At 39.6% G+C, this 16,876-nt stretch overlaps 3 protein-coding genes and 1 long non-coding RNA gene across 10 annotated transcripts; 2 read left to right on the top strand and 2 right to left on the bottom strand.

The window, feature by feature from the left end:
* Positions 1 to 61: 61 nt before the first annotated feature.
* On the top strand, positions 62 to 1,380 carry LOC124341472. The gene is made up of 4 exons (XR_006918287.1): positions 62 to 419; positions 517 to 642; positions 715 to 791; positions 1,205 to 1,380. It is a non-coding gene; the product is annotated as an uncharacterized LOC124341472 (long non-coding RNA).
* A 793-nt stretch (positions 1,381 to 2,173) lies between these two features.
* LOC124341423 lies at positions 2,174 to 5,465 on the bottom strand. Of its 6 annotated transcripts, XR_006918235.1 has the most exons (7): positions 5,117 to 5,465; positions 4,894 to 5,019; positions 4,745 to 4,821; positions 4,454 to 4,538; positions 3,285 to 3,373; positions 3,096 to 3,216; positions 2,174 to 2,688 (listed from the first exon to the last, which is right to left on the bottom strand). XR_006918235.1 is itself a non-coding variant. In XM_046794523.1 (4 exons), exons 1-4 carry the CDS (start codon positions 3,732 to 3,734, stop codon positions 2,623 to 2,625), a joined length of 363 nt encoding a protein of 120 aa, XP_046650479.1. In that variant the 5' UTR covers positions 3,735 to 4,115; the 3' UTR covers positions 2,174 to 2,622. The 6 variants fall into 6 exon arrangements, 2 of the variants coding, with proteins under 2 accessions (XP_046650479.1, XP_046650480.1); XR_006918238.1 differs by lacking the exons at positions 4,454 to 4,538; positions 4,745 to 4,821; positions 4,894 to 5,019; positions 5,117 to 5,465 and adding an exon at positions 4,180 to 4,201; XR_006918236.1 differs by lacking the exons at positions 4,454 to 4,538; positions 4,745 to 4,821; positions 4,894 to 5,019; positions 5,117 to 5,465 and adding an exon at positions 3,494 to 3,621.
* A 558-nt stretch (positions 5,466 to 6,023) lies between these two features.
* LOC124340788 (mitogen-activated protein kinase kinase kinase 4-like) lies at positions 6,024 to 16,168 on the bottom strand. Of its 2 annotated transcripts, none has more exons than XM_046793446.1 (23): positions 15,713 to 16,168; positions 15,188 to 15,633; positions 14,881 to 15,118; positions 14,603 to 14,793; positions 14,205 to 14,520; positions 13,868 to 14,125; positions 13,558 to 13,795; positions 13,139 to 13,487; positions 12,940 to 13,077; positions 12,607 to 12,872; positions 12,321 to 12,547; positions 12,080 to 12,214; positions 11,929 to 12,020; positions 11,676 to 11,864; positions 11,290 to 11,604; positions 11,038 to 11,218; positions 10,829 to 10,969; positions 10,582 to 10,764; positions 7,117 to 7,473; positions 6,921 to 7,043; positions 6,745 to 6,851; positions 6,501 to 6,680; positions 6,024 to 6,440 (listed from the first exon to the last, which is right to left on the bottom strand). In XM_046793446.1, exons 2-23 carry the CDS (start codon positions 15,608 to 15,610, stop codon positions 6,369 to 6,371), a joined length of 4,719 nt encoding a protein of 1,572 aa, XP_046649402.1. In that variant the 5' UTR covers positions 15,611 to 15,633; positions 15,713 to 16,168; the 3' UTR covers positions 6,024 to 6,368. The 2 variants fall into 2 exon arrangements, with proteins under 2 accessions (XP_046649402.1, XP_046649403.1); XM_046793447.1 differs by having other exon boundaries at positions 13,868 to 14,122.
* Positions 7,847 to 10,532, top strand: LOC124340985 (fibrinogen C domain-containing protein 1-like). The gene is made up of 10 exons (XM_046793848.1): positions 7,847 to 8,176; positions 8,256 to 8,383; positions 8,448 to 8,581; positions 8,649 to 8,866; positions 8,938 to 9,076; positions 9,145 to 9,278; positions 9,345 to 9,493; positions 9,551 to 9,682; positions 9,742 to 10,001; positions 10,064 to 10,532. The coding sequence occupies exons 1-10, from the start codon at positions 7,948 to 7,950 to the stop codon at positions 10,350 to 10,352; spliced, it is 1,812 nt and encodes a 603-aa protein (XP_046649804.1). The 5' UTR covers positions 7,847 to 7,947; the 3' UTR covers positions 10,353 to 10,532.
* Positions 16,169 to 16,876: the final 708 nt, after the last annotated feature.

Genomic DNA, 16,876 nt, shown 5'->3' with positions numbered 1-16,876 from the left:
GTTGAAACTAAGGTTGCCCACTTTTTTTACGTAAAGAATTGTCTGTGGCACTGAAACCCTATGGATTTGGTGATTTTGGTCGTACTTTTTTAACTATTTTAAATTGTAATTGCTCGGACACTGAGGACATCTGGCGAACAGATTTGTTTTCAATTCTGGGGCATAGGCTAGCCCTTTAGCCCCTACCTTCTTCTTCGTTCCCTGCGCTTCACACCCTTTTCCTATCAATGGAAAGTCCTGAAATCCCCCACCAGGTGCCACTGCAGTTTAATAACAACAATGACTGTCATGGTTAGTGAACGGTTAGTTGCTGTTTTTCACGTTTCGATGCAGTATAAAGTGAACTATTGAACATTTCAAAAAGTTTGTTAAATAGCATAATGTGGTAAAGCAGATTAAGTGTGAAACCAACATTATAGGTATTCTGCGTAGTTGATTTAACAATTAGTATTTTTTATTTCCTTGACTTGCAATTCACACTTATCAATTCTTTTGATGTCTGAATTTTTGAAACAGTGAGATCCTTGTGAAAGGAAAATAGCATGATCCAGGCTGTTCTTCAATTGCAAAGAAAGAGAATTATGATTGAAACAAATGCAAAATATCCAACTGGAATTCTCTTCATATTCGTGTATTCGTGGTGTAAGTTTTACTGTAAGTTGTACTATAAAATTTATACTAATTCCTTTTACTTCTTCTTTTGATCATGATCAGAATTTTGGAAAATATTCTTTCCAGAGAATAACACCTTAAAATAAATAACTGTGGTTGTGATAATGTAGCAGTATTGTGTGAGTATTAGGTTTATTATTACCTGTTTTTGTTTGTTATGTTTTTTCTTACTTTAGTGTGTCTCGATTTAGCTAGAGCAGGGATCCTTTTCATTTTCAGTTTTCGGCAGTTAATGTTAGATAATTTTGTGTGACAACTGACCATAAGCCACAAAGCTCACTTGTTAGACTTTGGTAATTTGCTTGTCTATTTTTGGATTTTAAAGGAGTTAGTACTTCATTTAGTACTTATTAGACACCCAAAAGAATGATTTTTCCTGAACTATAGGATATGGCATAAGACAACAATTAGTGCATATTCGTGATTCGCTGATTTGATTCAATATTTTTGAAGTGCTCATCTCCATTGTTTTTTGTTGACTTGTTTCTCTACGCCTCGTTATTGATAAAATCTTACTTAAATTTCCTTTCAGTTGAATCCGTCGCCACCTTTCCATAGACTGACCCATTGGATGGTGAAACTGACGAAAGAATGCTGTTATTCAAGACTGCTAAATTGTTTAGTTGTTAGATAAATTACAAGTGCATATCTGGGCTCCCTTCTTTTCTGTGGCCCCGTTTCACTAACTAACCACTAACCAACGCCCGCCGGTGGTCACTCACCCGCTGTGAAACCAGGAGGAGGGGAGGGCTCTGGTCGAACGGGGACTTGGAAGGCGCATGATCCGACGAAAACTTTTAGAGGGTCATGAGTCTAACCCGGAAGCCTAGTATGACTAATCGCTCCCCAGTAAAACTTGCCTCGCACTCTTCTCTCTTCTTCCATTTCCAGATAATCTCCCTGGATCTACGCCGACACTGCATGTGCGAGTTAATTAGCAAGCAATCCGCCACCCAATTTGACAAAAAGTGGTAGTTTGTTTTCACGGAAATTGCGTCGGACGGTTAAAGAATTTCTAGTTCAACAATCTCATGTAGAAATTTGCATCTAGTCTACTGGTGCACTTTGCGATTCTTTAAGCTTGATTAATTTAGGTGATGTGTTAAAAGCAATTGTGGGTAGCTAAAAAATTGAACTAACTTTTTCTTAATATTTTGGTTTTAGATCACTGTTGTTTTTAGATTTTCTTGTGATCTATCTTCAAAATATACTTATAAAGCGAATTAGTTCAATTTTGAAGCTACCCACAATTGCTTTTAACACATCTCCTAAATAATCAAGCTCATGTAGATGCATATTTCTACATGAGATTGTTGAACTAGAAATTTTTTAACCGTCCGACGCAATTTCCGTGAAAACAAACTACCACTTTTTGTCAAATTGGGTGGCGAATTGCTTGCTAAAAAGCCTCGCACAAAAAAAATTGTCTTGAATCGGACGTTTTGTTTAGTAAATTGTTTATTTTGCAGGTGTTCCAGATTATATATAGTTTGTTTATATATAATGACATTTTATTTAGTTAAATATAAATGTTTCTATATATATAATCATTTTGTGAATTTGATGTTGGAGATTGTGGGGTTTGAGGAATGGATGTGAGTGGATGTGGGAAGGGGCTTATAAGGTTTGAGGAATGGATGTGTAAGTGGGGAAGGTTATATGGGTTAGTAACAGATTTCATCAGCGCGTATTAAGTACTGCGTATTAATTAAAAATATACTTCACTTCTTATATCCCACCCCAACTTCCTCTTCATTCCCCCATAGCAGACATGTTTATTATTTGTTTGACATAATCCTCCCATATTACTTTTTTTTGTTCCTTCTCAACATATAAAAGGTTAACTGCATAGATACAAATAGCAATTTAACACAATACTGGATGTCACTTTTGTAGCACAAATCCAGCACCTTGGATGCACAAGGAACAGCAACTTGATGCAGATATCTTTCACCACCATAGGCTGCAACAGCACGCCACATTGGACAGCAACACCACTGCTATGTAAACACAAACCTATAATCAAAGTAAAATTAATCTTCAGCATCATTGGAAATGCTGCATGAAATTAAAAAAAATATGCTACATTGTATCACTTCAAATATTCAACCCAAGTATTATATGGCAACATCATCTTATACCTATTGTTGAAACTTAAATTAATAAATTTACATGAAACTAGATGACTATAGAAATTCATTTAAACTTTAAAGAATACTCTACAGTGGAACAAATAAACAAAACTTCTTTCGGCATCTGCCTTTCTTGCTTACTACAAACACCTCTAAAAAATCCATAACAGAACACATGACTGAAGGAAATAGCTGTTGACTTGACAAAATCCCAAAATGTTAAAACTAACCAATGGATGCAAAGCTTAATCAAATTTTAATTGCAAAATCTAAACTGGATAAGATTGTCACCTTCGAATAGTGTATGTGTTCATGATGTTCACAGCAAAGGTAAATGAGACTTCCATGCAGCCTGCACGATTGGATGCAAGTCCTAGATTGGATAGCTGAAGTTCCTTGCATTAAGATGTGCCTGCAATAAAAAATTACAAATGTTATGATAAAAAAATATTATTCAAACAGTATAGTCATTAATTTTACCATTCAGAACATTGTACATGCAGAATGTTCCTCAGCTTCTGGACGTGGTGGACAGCATGGTTTCCAAGTCTTTCAGCATCAAAATTTGTCTACAAATAAAAAATGAAATTAAAAAGTTTCAGGCCACTCTCACTGCACATGTAATAGAATTTAATTAAATCAACCAAGAAAAGTAGCAATTTAATGTGATTTAATCGAATCAATTACACCAAGAATAATAGAAAGCACAAGAACCGCCAACCCTAACCAACTAAAGTCTAAAACCTAAAACCCATCAGAAGTTCTCAGAAATGCCTAACAAGTAGCAGTCAAGCTAATTCAAACCTCAAACAAATGAAAATGGCGACTCAATCCATAGCCTACTTTATTATAGGAAGCCCAAAGGAAGGATATCTCTCGCGTGTTGGAAAAGTGAAGCCTACTTTGCTCACCTTTCCTCCGATTTCGCATCTTCCAAGTGGACCCAGGGGGGCCATCTGGTGAGCGAAATAATGACACGCCCTCCGAAATTTCGAATGTTATGGTTTGGGGGGAACCCTGTAATTTATGAACGCACCATTAATATGTTGCCGTGAGGGATTTCATGACAATGTTACATGGAACGGTGGACATTATTGTTTAGTGAATGGCCCTTCGTAGCCATTTAACAATCATATCGATAGAAACGTAAACAAATCCGTGTTTTCAAATATCGCCACTAGACGATAAATTGGCTCCCGTGGGTCCACTTAGGGCGGAGCCAAATAAGAGGAAGGGAACCCAAATTGGCTTCCAAAAAAAGCCCAAACCGTTGGGCTTCCTATAATAAAGTAGGCTATGCTCAATCTGAGCAAGGAAGAACCGAAGAAGGTAGGGGCTAAAGGGCTAGCCTGTTTTTTGGCATAACAAAATTGACGCTGACGAAGAATTCTTCGATGATTTTTTTTTTCAGTTTTTCAAACAAACAATGAAAAAACAATAATTGTGTATAATGAAAGTTACTGAAACAGTGAAACTAATGTTTTTTTAACGCTGAAAACAATCTAAGGCCATCTAGCATTGTAAACAAGAAATGTTTAAAATTTAAAACAGTAAAATGAAAAGGATCCCTTCTCTAGCTAATCGAGACTTAATAAAATTACTAAAATTAGAAACAACATTAAATAGCAGAAAGAAGAAATGACACTCACGCAATATTGTTGAAGATCGTAACCCTGTTCTTTCTCTTTGAGGCGTCATTCCCTGGACAGAATATTGTGGACAGAGTACTAACTCCTTTAAAATCCAAAAATAGACAAGCAAATTACCAAAGTCTAACAACTGAGCTTTGTGGCTTACGGTCAGTTGTCACACAAAATTATCTAACATTAACTGCCGAAAACTGAAAATGAAAAGGATCCCTGCTCTAGCTAAATCGAGACACACTAAAGTAAGAAAAAACATAACAAACAAAAACAGGTAATAATAAACCTAATACTCACACAATACTGCTACATTATCACTACCACAGTTATTTATTTTAAGGTGTTATTCTCTGGAAAGAATATTTTCCAAAATTCTGATCATGATCAAAAGAAGAAGTAAAAGGAATTAGTATAAATTTTATAGTACAACTTACAGTAAAACTTACACCACGAATACACGAATATGAAGAGAATTCCAGTTGGATATTTTGCATTTGTTTCAATCATAATTCTCTTTCTTTGCAATTGAAGAACAGCCTGGATCATGCTATTTTCCTTTCACAAGGATCTCACTGTTTCAAAAATTCAGACATCAAAAGAATTGATAAGTGTGAATTGCAAGTCAAGGAAATAAAAAATACTAATTGTTAAATCAACTACGCAGAATACCTATAATGTTGGTTTCACACTTAATCTGCTTTACCACATTATGCTATTTAACAAACTTTTTGAAATGTTCAATAGTTCACTTTATACTGCATCGAAACGTGAAAAACAGCAACTAACCGTTCACTAACCATGACAGTCATTGTTGTTATTAAACTGCAGTGGCACCTGGTGGGGGATTTCAGGACTTTCCATTGATAGGAAAAGGGTGTGAAGCGCAGGGAACGAAGAAGAAGGTAGGGGCTAAAGGGCTAGCCTATGCCCCAGAATTGAAAACAAATCTATTCGCCAGATGTCCTCAGTGTCCAAGCCATAACATTGTCAGCTTGTTAGCGGTTTTTGCGGTTGTTGATCTGCGTTAGCAATAGCAAGCAAAGGGCTTTTTGTGATTTTTTTTCATTAAAAAAAATCAAAACAGATATTAAAACAATAAACGAAAAATATCCTTTTCATTAAGGACTTAAGGTTTAAATTAAAATACCTAACGTGTGTGTGCTTATAAACAGCATCACACTTGGTACCTGAATTTCGAATTTTAAAAAACAAAGCTAACACGTACAATAACAGTGCGCCACTGCTTGTCAACAACCTTCAATAGATCGAGTTGCTATAAGCAACACCAATGAAGTTTAGGTATGTTACCCGGAAGTTTTCTTTACCTTGCGTGGTGCCGTTTGCGACCTAGGCGTCGCACGACGTTCGACAACGACGATTCCAGACGTTGGACGATGGCATCAGGAGTGGCAGATGCAATTAGGAATAATGCTATGCCGTGTTCAACACGAGGTATTTCTCTTCTGACACCTCGCTCACCTATTCGACTGCTCGTTTACAGTGGAACGAAACCTTTGATTGGCTGTCATCAGGTAGGAATCACTCTTTCTTTCAAATTACCCGAAGCCGAAGGATGTCTGATTTAGTGATTTGTGACATTTATCCGAGTGACTTTGGTGGTTTTTACATTAACAACTTAAGGGTATATGAATGTGAGATTTGCTTATTAAAAATCCAATTTCATAAGTTTTAAAAAAGGAAAAAATGTGAAATATATATTTTTAAAATTCATTATGTAATATTACCTATATTATTATCCTATCAAATACGTATGCTACTATTTTAACGGGGGAAATCGTTCAATCAAACGAATATTATTTTATATACGAGAAGTATAATAATAGGAGGAATGTATGTATAATAGACAATACAAGGAACTATGTTGTTCACAAAATCACAACTTTTTTAAACAGTTGCACGACTAACGTTTCGATAAACTAGAAACCGGATGACGAATCACTGCAGAGTATAAAGGGTCGTCTTCCTGATAGACCTAATGATCACCAGAAAGGTCAAAAATGATTCTGACGATGAATGACTAAAAATGACTTACTTTTAGAAAATTGTGTTCAAGCAGATTAGCTGCGCTTTCTCTTTGTTTCGGATCATGTTGAAGAAGATGAGATAGAAACGCTTGGCCCTCTTCACTGAGCGTAAGTGGCGTAGGAGGTACTTCTCCCATCCCAACTTTGAACATAATAGCGTAATTTGATTCGAGTTCATACCAAGGCCTCTATAATGTGCAAAAGGAAAAACATTTTATGAGTTTTCCAAACACTCTCGCTGATTTCGATTACTTTTCCTGTTGCCATTTCTATCACCACACAACCCACACTCCAGATGTCGGCCGCGCGTCCGTGGCCCTCAGTCATCGTATGCATAAAAACCTCCGGAGCCATGAATGCTAATAAATTTGGATTAGAATTTAGTTATTTTGTTGTTGTTGTTGATATGAAAATGAAAATTCTTTTACCTTGAGTGCCAACAAAACCTTGCAGTTCTCCAAACATGGTCGTTTGCGATTTGATTTTAGCGGCACAACCAAAATCACCTAATTTTAAACAATTGCCAACGTCGGTAAGAAAAATGTTGGCACCTGAAACAAGTAATTTACATAAAATAAGAGTTCACGTTCCAGTTTATCACGGCGAATGTTTTTAATTACATACCCTTAATGTCTCTATGCACGATTCCATTTTCGTGTAAGACAGTGACGGCTTCGAGAAGTTGTCGAGTGAAACGTCGAATGAGTTCTTCGGGTAGACCTGTCTCAGTTGAAGCAACTAAATGCTCCAGTGTTCCTTCCGGACAGAATTCCATAAATATGATCATTTCTTCTCGATGGATCTCCAAACCGTAGTAACGCACGAGATGCGGGTGATGGATGCCTTCAAAGATGTGCAATTCATCCGCTACACTGCGAATGGTCCGATGATCGTTGGGCTGTAATGCAATCTCTTTCATGGCCATCAATTCGCCAGTTTTATTGTTGACAGCTACGTAAACTTTGCCAAAACGTCCTTGTCCTGTGAAAACCCATCAGAAAAAAAATATATAGCTATTGAAATTCTTCTAACTTGAATTTGAAGGAGTCTCTAGCTTAACGCGTTGGTAAATATAGCTTCTCTTCCACGGAGTGGAGAGCAACTGTCAGGGTGACGCAAATAGATAAATGGACATTTTCAATTTCGGTTCTCTCTGCCGCCTACAAGCTAACGTCTCCGTTTGTTGTTTAGGCCCATTCTCATTTTGAAAATGAGTATAAATAAATAACGTAAACATCCGGCGTTGCTGGTTGGGTCCTTGGTTGCTAGACGGCGTGCATGCGCTAGACAACCTTCGATCTGGCACCGACCGTCTTATATACAAAATACTGGAAATAGCACGCCAGACAGGCACAAGTCAAAACATTCGAGGCGTGGAAACTCGCAACCGAAACCAGCAGATAGAAACTCGAAACTGGAAAAGGGGCGATTAGTTTGGATACGGCCGTCCCGAAGATGGGTCGCTCCTCTGCTGCGCTGGCACGTCGCACCAGCAGCGGAGCAATACACTTGGCTTTGGTATTGTATCTGTTAAGTGTTCACTTCATTGGGATCGAAGCTCAACATGAAGATTCAGGGACCAGTTCTGAAGAGGGTCGAGCTGACGACCCGATAGGTCAAGAATCGGATACAAGTGAAATGCGGAGGCCGCGGCCTTTCAACTTGATCGCTCCACGGCCGGCTTGTGAGTTCCAGAATAAGCACGTAACATTTTTCAAATAACCCAAACATAATTGTATAAAAATGCTACAACTGTTTTCCAGCTAACGTAGTAGGAGTTTCAACTACTCCCCCAAGTCCAACATTAGCGGGAGGTATTCTCAACGATGTTGAACACGAACCAGGATTGGTTTGGCCTACGGTGACAATACCGGCAGCCACAACCCCGTCGGTATATTCGTTGGAATGTGTTATCCATTAAAAATCAAGCTAACGGAGTATTGAATGGTTGTCAGACTTCGGATGAGAGCGGCCCACCCTTGACCAGCGGTCGTCTCATGGCTCACCTTCAGCGAATCACAGAGAGGCTGTCATCGATGGAATCGCTACAAATTCAGACACTGCGCAAACTAGAGGGAATTGACTACCGGTCAGTCCTTTGGATCTAATAAGATCCATCAAAACCAATAACAGCTTTTTTTTTTATCTTCAATTAGTTTAACGCGTGTGGAAGTACAAATGCAAGAACGCGGAGACTCGGTGCGCAACCTGGCCGCCGACACTTCGAGGCGGCTGCAACAATTAGAGAGCGATGTTGGACGAATTGAAACTCTACTAGATGTGGTGCGAGACGAGTCAGTTGCTATTCGTACCGGTCAGGCTGAGCTCAAACACATCATAACACAATCTGGTGGAGCCCAAGCCCCGGCAAGAAGTAAAAAGACAAAAAAAAATCGCTACTTTGAATTATTAAATGTTGTTTAAATAACCCTATGCAACTAACAGTGACGGAAAGTGACGTTCCAGCTCCCCGTCTTCAAGTACTCTTGGCTGGAATGAACAGTCTTAGAACGACAACAAATAACCTACGGGATGAACTGTTACTTATCAGCAAGAACGTCAGTGTTATGGCCAACCTGACCAAGTAATTGTTTTAGAATAGCGAACAAAAAAGAAGCAGAAGCGACTGACATTCAATTGAATTTCTGTTAGAATTGTCGAAAAACGGAGCGATGATTTCGCTACAAAACAAGATCTGCATCGTGGAATTACTGCACTAAAGAGCCAAGATTCCACACCGGCCAGGACTCTTTCACATTTCATACAACCTGGCGCTTGTCCTTCCGGTAGATTAAACTGATTAACTTTTGCCAGACACTAATAATTGAGGTCCTTTATTAACCTCTCCACAGAACGACCAAGTTTACCGCGTGATTGTCACGATGCGCTTAATAAAGGTGGGCGCCACCTTATGTCGGGAATCCAGCGGATTCAACCATTATCTTCTTCTGCACCCTTTTTTGTTCAATGTGACATGGAAACTCGCGGAGGAGGATGGACGGTAAGGCTATTGATCAAAAACAGTTGTAATAGTTTCCCATATCTGCTTGTCTAATAGGTTATTCAAAATCGCTTTGATGGTTCAATTAATTTTCTACGGGGCTGGAATGATTACAAACAAGGATTTGGCAATATGGCCACCGAATTCTGGCTGGGTCTCGAAAAAATCCACATGATTACGAATCAAGGAGTGAGATTAAATTGCAAACTTTGGGGAGTCTGTTCATTTCATTAGCGATTTTCTTTCAGGTCTACGAGCTCTTAATCGAACTGACAGATTTCGGTCTGAATCAAGCCACTGCCCACTACACCGCTTTTGCTATTGGGTCTGATGCTGAAGGTTACGACATTCGCCTACTGGGAACCTACGAGGGTGACGCGGGTGATTCCCTCTCGTACCATACATCCATGAAGTTCTCTACCGCAGACAACGATCAGGATCAATGGTTAGACGGAAACTGTGCTCGCGATCACACTGGAGGTTGGTGGTATCGAGGATGCGATACAAGGTATTTTTCGTCTTAAATGAAACAAATATTGGTTTGTTAATTCTCCTGTTTGTTTTTTTCAGCAACTTAAACGGGCAATATCTGAACGGCCCCGTACCTCAAGAATTTGAATACAAGGGGATGTACTGGTACGATTACCAGGGGCCTCAATACTCTTTAATGAAGTCTAGAATTATGATTCGACCCTTTTTCAATGCGGTTGTGCTAAGTGCACAACCGGGCGGAACTACAGTTAAGCCTCGATCTCCACAAGTACCGGCTCCACCTGGTAACCAGGGACGACCTACTTTCGGTCCAAAGTTACCGAATCAACAAAGCCAGAAGCCAAAGAAGAAAAAGGAGATGGAGTGATCGGAAAAAAAATATACATATATATATCTGACGCAGAAACAGAAGCTTTACAACTAACTGCCAACCGGCTGGCCCAGGTGGACAACGTGAGACGACTATTCTTCCTGGTCTTCCGACTTATAAACCCAACTGGGAAACCCATTTTGACACAATAATACACAGACGCACCAGTACCAAAAAGGCCAAAACGTGTTTCAATGGGTACTATAATATCAGTAGCTTTTCTTACCTATTTTGACTCCACGTTGCCAAGAAAACTGGACGCTTTTGAGCCGGATATGCCATTTCGCTTCTTTGGTTTGACGGGCTACGCGACCAATCAATGTAGCCTCCTCCAATGAAGCATCGCGCTGTGATTCAATCAAAAGCACAGAGCGGCAGACACGGTCCTTCCACGGCAAAACATCTCCGGCTACATAATGAATTCGATTACAGATTGATATTCACGATTCTACCGTAACTCAAAAATCGATTACCAGAATCCCGTCGAGGTAGAGTAGGCAGCGAATTCGAAAGTCGTTCGTCATTGGAAAACTGAAGAGACGTCTTTCTTGAACTCATCGGGCTTTTCAAAGGAGAAAGAGTTTCTGCTGATAAACTACTCGGGAAGACGGGCACTACGGAGGAGAAAAAAATGTCGGTTATTAGCATTGAGATTACCTTGGTTAAAAAAAAAGGGACATACTAGAATTTTTTGAAAATCGGCGGACGACTGGAGAAGAAGTTTGCAATTTAGAACTTTGATCTAGTGATCCGATGATGTGATGAACACATTGACTAATCGACTCTTTCATTCTGCAAAATTCTTCGTCGGGGAGATGACAAGTTATGTCCGACTCGCAGGCCGTAACGAGAAATTCTAACCCCTTTTCCAAAATATGTAAAAGGTTAGGAGTTTTGGTTATTTTTAATGCAAAGACAATTATTTGCAATATACCTGAGTAGCCCATTTGGGTCTGAGACCACGACCGCGTTCGCTGTACTTCACGGTAAAGTTCATCCACAGATTGGCTAGTTTGACTACGTTGAGGGCTAGCTCAACGTTAGGCTTGCCAGAAACAAGACGTAGTACGTCTTTGTTAAATTCAAAGCCCAGTTTGAAGCAATGGCGGACCACTTCTTTCCAACGACTTATCAGTGGAGCCTGCTCCAGCGGGTCTAGAAGATGTACGTTTAGATGTTGGACACTGCACTTATTCACCACTTCTTCGATAGATTCAATGATGGTTTGGCTTAAGCAGATCACCTCATTCTAGAAAAATAAAACATTAAAACATTAACTATACAAACACTAATGAAATCAATTTTCTACTAACACTGTACCTTGAGCTGAAGGAGAGATTCAGCAACCACATAGTTGGACGGCCTATTTTCGTAGCGTAATTCAAGACCTGGACCAAGAGACTCTTGTACTTCACGACGCCTGGCTGATAGATGAATGGCGTTGAAAACAATTAAGAGCAAAACTTCGCGCTGAACATGAGAACGGAGGATTGCATCGTCTCGCAGCGTCTAAAATATAAACGAGAATTTAAATATTCAATCGCATATGCAGCATGAAATTAAGAAAGCGTACACGAATGCGAACTGTTTCACCCTTCCATAAAGTTTCAATAGTTTCTCCATCGGCAGTTTGCGTTTGAAGTAGTATCATGTAGCCCTCGTTCTCTAACAAAACAAATGAATCAATGGTTGTTTAGGGTCATTTTTGCAAGACTATCACATACCTGCATCATCTTCGCTACTTTGGGAATAATTGGGAAGTGATTCTTCTTTACTGTCGCTGGACGGTGGAGGTGGTTCTGAACGAGAGGAGAGATCCAGGAGACAATGCAAGTACTCTCTATGACTTCGGAGACTTTCTGAAATAATAATAATAATAATAACCATAGAGTTTTGATTCGTAAAAAAGAAAAAAAAAAAAAATGGGGAAAAGCGAAATTTAAGATCCCACGAGATTCTACATACTTGGAACGAAAACCACATAATTGTCATTATGCGGTAAAACGACAAGTATGTGGCCGGTAATAGCGAGTCGGTGGAGGAGTTCCGGGAGTGGCACACTGATATCGAATTCGGCGGCTACTTCCAAGTCTCTTCGAATCATTTTGGTAACAGAAACTGCTTTTAGGCACTGATCACGAGCTTCTGATAAGACTCGCTGAATGCGCCGAAGTATAGTAAGTGCCATATCCCTTAAAGATTAAGAGAACATGAGCAACACCATTCGAATAGGTTAATCAAGATTGCATACTTTTCTGATCGCTCTTCATTATCAGACCCACTGGTGTCTGATTGAAATTCCATCCGTCGGTTGATTCCCTCACGAAGGTATCTACCAGTTGAACTTAACATGGATGAAGCTATTGCACAGAATGCGTTTCCGGCCAGCATCTCGCCACCGGGGATTTCCGAACACACTGATCGTGTGAAATTCCATTCCGACTCCAAAATATTTTTCTGTATTGAACTTGTTGGCGATCCCATGCACACCCATCGCTTTAAATAATCTAGATAAGCCTATCAGACAAATTCACAATTATTTTACGTAAATAATAATGCACATCTTTTCTATTTTTAAACTCACACTTAACGTCAATTTGAGTATCTCATTAAACTCCTTTTCTAGGGCACTGTGTAGCGTCACGTCGTAATCAGTGGGGACAACGGAATGCACGTCTCTGCGATACTTTTGCTTGCAAATTACTCCGACTTTCAATCCTTCCTGTAATTATCACAAAAATAATGCAAAATCAATGGCAATATGTTGGCAACAGTAGGCAAACCTTAAACTCTTGCATCAATTGACGAATACTAAGGGCCGACGGCTCAGCTGGTTTTTGCTCCAAGCGAATGCATAAAGATTCCCTAATTACATCCATTGGCATTCGACAAAGGAAGAGGTACAGCGTTCGGTACTGGGGCAATTTCAACGACTGGATCTCTACAGACCAAGCTCCGTAACGACGGAGTTCTGTAAGTTCCGGTGTATTCGGACGGCAATCACCACCCAGTTGTCCTGAATCTTCATACAAGTAAGGCGAGGACGAACAACTGCTTCCCTTGTACTGATCTGGTTTCAATAGCGATTCTTTTGCTCTCACCATACCGACACGATGGATGATAACAATCCAACTAAAACCGAAAGCATATGCCGTCATTAAAACAAAGGAATGTTTTGTATGAAAACGAAAATGTTACATACCGGAGCATTTTTCGCAATCCTTTATTCTTCAGAGCTCTTTCAATGTAATGTCGGTATAGCAAACGGCCGTCTGGGGTTTCTAAGCCTCCAGATCTACAGCATTCTAAATCCGATTCAGATGCTGCGCTATAACTATCCAGGCGCAAAGTTTCTGGTTTGGAAGGATTATCAATTTCCTCGTCCCTTTGAAGATGGGGTTCCTTAACGAATAGATGTTTTAACTCAGCATCCGCTTCAGCTGTAATAAAAAATAAATGGTCAAGATCAATTTAACAAAATAAAATTTCTAGTGAATGTAATTTTAACTGACGCAAATCAGTTCCAGAATATTCGCTCTTCCAAGATTCCGTTGGGCTGTCCTCCAATCGTTGTCGGTCATTAGGACGATTGGCGGTTGGAGGATCATTCTCAATGAAGAATTGAACGCGCGATTTCTCTCTCCTGAGCACTTTAGTTTTATTTAAAAGTATCGGCGGGCTTGGCATATCGGAACAGGTAGATGTATAACTATTTAACTCTGGATTAGCTTTTTCCCTGTCGGTATTGATTTCTTCACCATCGCGTTCTTCTAAAAAAAAGCAGGAAGTGATTGGGAAAAGGACGTCAGGATGCGAAAATGTTTCAGCATGAAGAAGCCCGATACATACCATCGTTGATTGGCCAAGGCGGCCATGTGGGCCAAGGAAGCCCTTTGGAGCCAAGTGATACAAGCATGTGACCGATAATATCGATTTTCAGTTGTAGCAAACAAGTCACGTTGTACCAGCAGACGATTGCTTTGATCCGATCATTAAACTCGTTGCTACTGTATAGAGGATAATCAATGCCGAGCGCGCGACCAGAAGGGTAGAGCTCTTCCACGTTTTCCAGCTCTTTTAATAGCGTCGAAATTTCGTATAAGGCTTTGCTTTGGTTGAGAGAGCACATCTCACAGAACGCGTCCAAACACCCGGGGCATCCCAACTACATGAAGGAAAATCCGCAGTGATTATTTACGAGAACTAATTAAACTGTGTAAAACTAGGATGAGAATAATGGGCGTTACTGCTTCGTGAAGCGATGAGGCTCCACTAAACTGCGAACACTCTGACGAAGGAGCGTAAAAAGGCTCGAACCGGTACTCCATTATTCTGTTCAAAATGTCTGGAATTTTCTTGCGCTGGACATAAAGATAGCTGTCTTGTTCTTGTGGGGTTCTGTCAGATATCCAAGCTTGTAGTTCCAACCACAAAAGATCTGTGAAGCCCAACGTCATTCAAAATTATTGAGTCATTAGCAGGTAATAGAACAGTTTCTACAATTATTTTAAAAAAAATGGCTTACCTTTTAATTCACTCTGCCACAAAAGTTCTTCTTCACTCCTTTCTTGGGTTTCGTGATTATTGGTTTTTTCGATATTCCCTGACGATTTCATAAGATCCGTAAAATAATTTTGAAATTCTGCTCGATTTTGGCAAGATATGATCTGCTTGCTTGCGAGGAGAGAATCGGTTCTTTTCACTTTGCGCGGCAATTTGATCAAGCGGGAACACAGGCTCATGAAACGATTTCGGCTTTCAACCTTGATTTGAAACGAAAAATTGATAATTCAAAATTCTGAAGTTGATTTCAAAGACTTGGTCAACCTTACCTTAATTCCCTGGTTGCTTGGAGCATTGACATCAGAATTTGCTTCGTCCTCACTTGCATAGCCATCCACTGACATGGTTTCTCCTGTATTTAAGGTCCCTCCATTACTGGAAGTTGTAATCCACTTCATTTTTCTTTCAGAACCTCGTTGTCTGCTTGTTTCTCTTTGTTGCCACTTATGTGTTGTTGTTTTGTCCTTTTTATCATTTTCTAATTTTTCCAGTGACAGTTTGGGTGAGTTCAGTATCCTCAGCTCCCTTCTTTTTTGCATTCCTTTAATGTTCTGCCGGCTAGGAGGTGTGCAGGAATATTTGTTGAAGGTGGAATCAAGCTCATCGTCTGAGACAGAAGAACTGTCAAAGCTTTCCGAACTTTCAAAGCACACTTTTGTCACAGCTTTATTTCTCTGCTTAGGAACATCCATTTCTTCTCTAATAACTGGGGTGTCTACAGTGAGAATAAAAGCATTAAGTTAGTCGTAAACAGAGGAAGAAAAATAAATTAAATGTTGACTTATTGTCATTACTCAAAGCACTTTAGCTCTAGGTGATGAGATAAACAGTTGTGTGAGTAACTAAAATCCAAATCAGTCCTACTCTCATTCTATAACCACTCAACTGACGAAATCACGGACGGCCGATTATCTCCCTAAACCACACAAGGTTTGATAAGGCAAAAGCGACCGTCGGTTTCGATAGAGGCGAAGGGCGGCAAAAAACGAGATGAACAACAGTACAGCACAGTAAACCCGACTGGAATGAAATTTACAGCAGGACCTATTAAGCTATGCGCAAAAGAAACGACTTTGCGACGTTAGTTTTTACTCGCGAAGCCATGGAAAAGTTTGGACTAAAAAAGAAGCCAGAAATGGCATTAGAAATCTAATGCCAACTCCAACTAACGTCATGAGACCAATATTGAAGGTCATCGGCCTTCAGTCCTTTTTTAAAACCATCCAGCCATCGTCTGCTATCAACTATTTGTTTTGCACTGGAGTGAATTCCACTGACCAATCGAGCAGTTCGCTCGATGACTAATAAAGGAAAACTGACCAGCCCACAAGCGCTGTGCAAGCATAATTCGTTTTGCGCACTCTGGCAATATCAGCAAACACGCATTTAGGATGACGTCTATGATTTGCACCGAGTTTAGCCTTTCAAAAAAATATTCCACGTCATCTCGTGACTATTCCAACCTTGATTCCAACTCTAGCCTACTTTGTTTAAATTCGTTCCAAGTTGTTTTTCTTATTTGCGATCGTTTTTCACGATTTCGTGACATTGAATGTCATGAACAAACGTTGGCGACTAGCAAATCTTGGGGGCATTGGGTTTGAAAACTATATCGATTACATACATGCCTCTTGCAGATGGTATTTGCCAAGTCTTTGCTGTGTGAAGATGATTGGGGTTATTGAGTCTTGTTTTGGTTTTCCGTGTTCAAAACATTTTTCTTCTTTGGCGGTGCATATTCTTCTTATTATAGATATGGCGATCAAAAATATGCTGATGGTTTCTCATTTAGTATTTTATTTTTAGTCCACATAACAACGATATTAATTGTCCGTGGTTTTCGTTATCGCTTATTTGATACTTGATAATTATTACGTCATAAGATTTGCCTAGCTGCATCCTGCAATATTGCTTGTCGACTACTTCCCATGAAGAATTCAAGGTTAAAAACCATATTA

The sequence above is a fragment of the Daphnia pulicaria genome, chromosome 5, assembly GCF_021234035.1.
Source record: "Daphnia pulicaria isolate SC F1-1A chromosome 5, SC_F0-13Bv2, whole genome shotgun sequence".
Taxonomy (NCBI): Eukaryota; Metazoa; Arthropoda; class Branchiopoda; order Diplostraca; family Daphniidae; genus Daphnia; species Daphnia pulicaria.
Note: the sequence above shows the minus strand (reverse complement) of the source record. Positions and strands in the feature narration are given on the sequence as shown.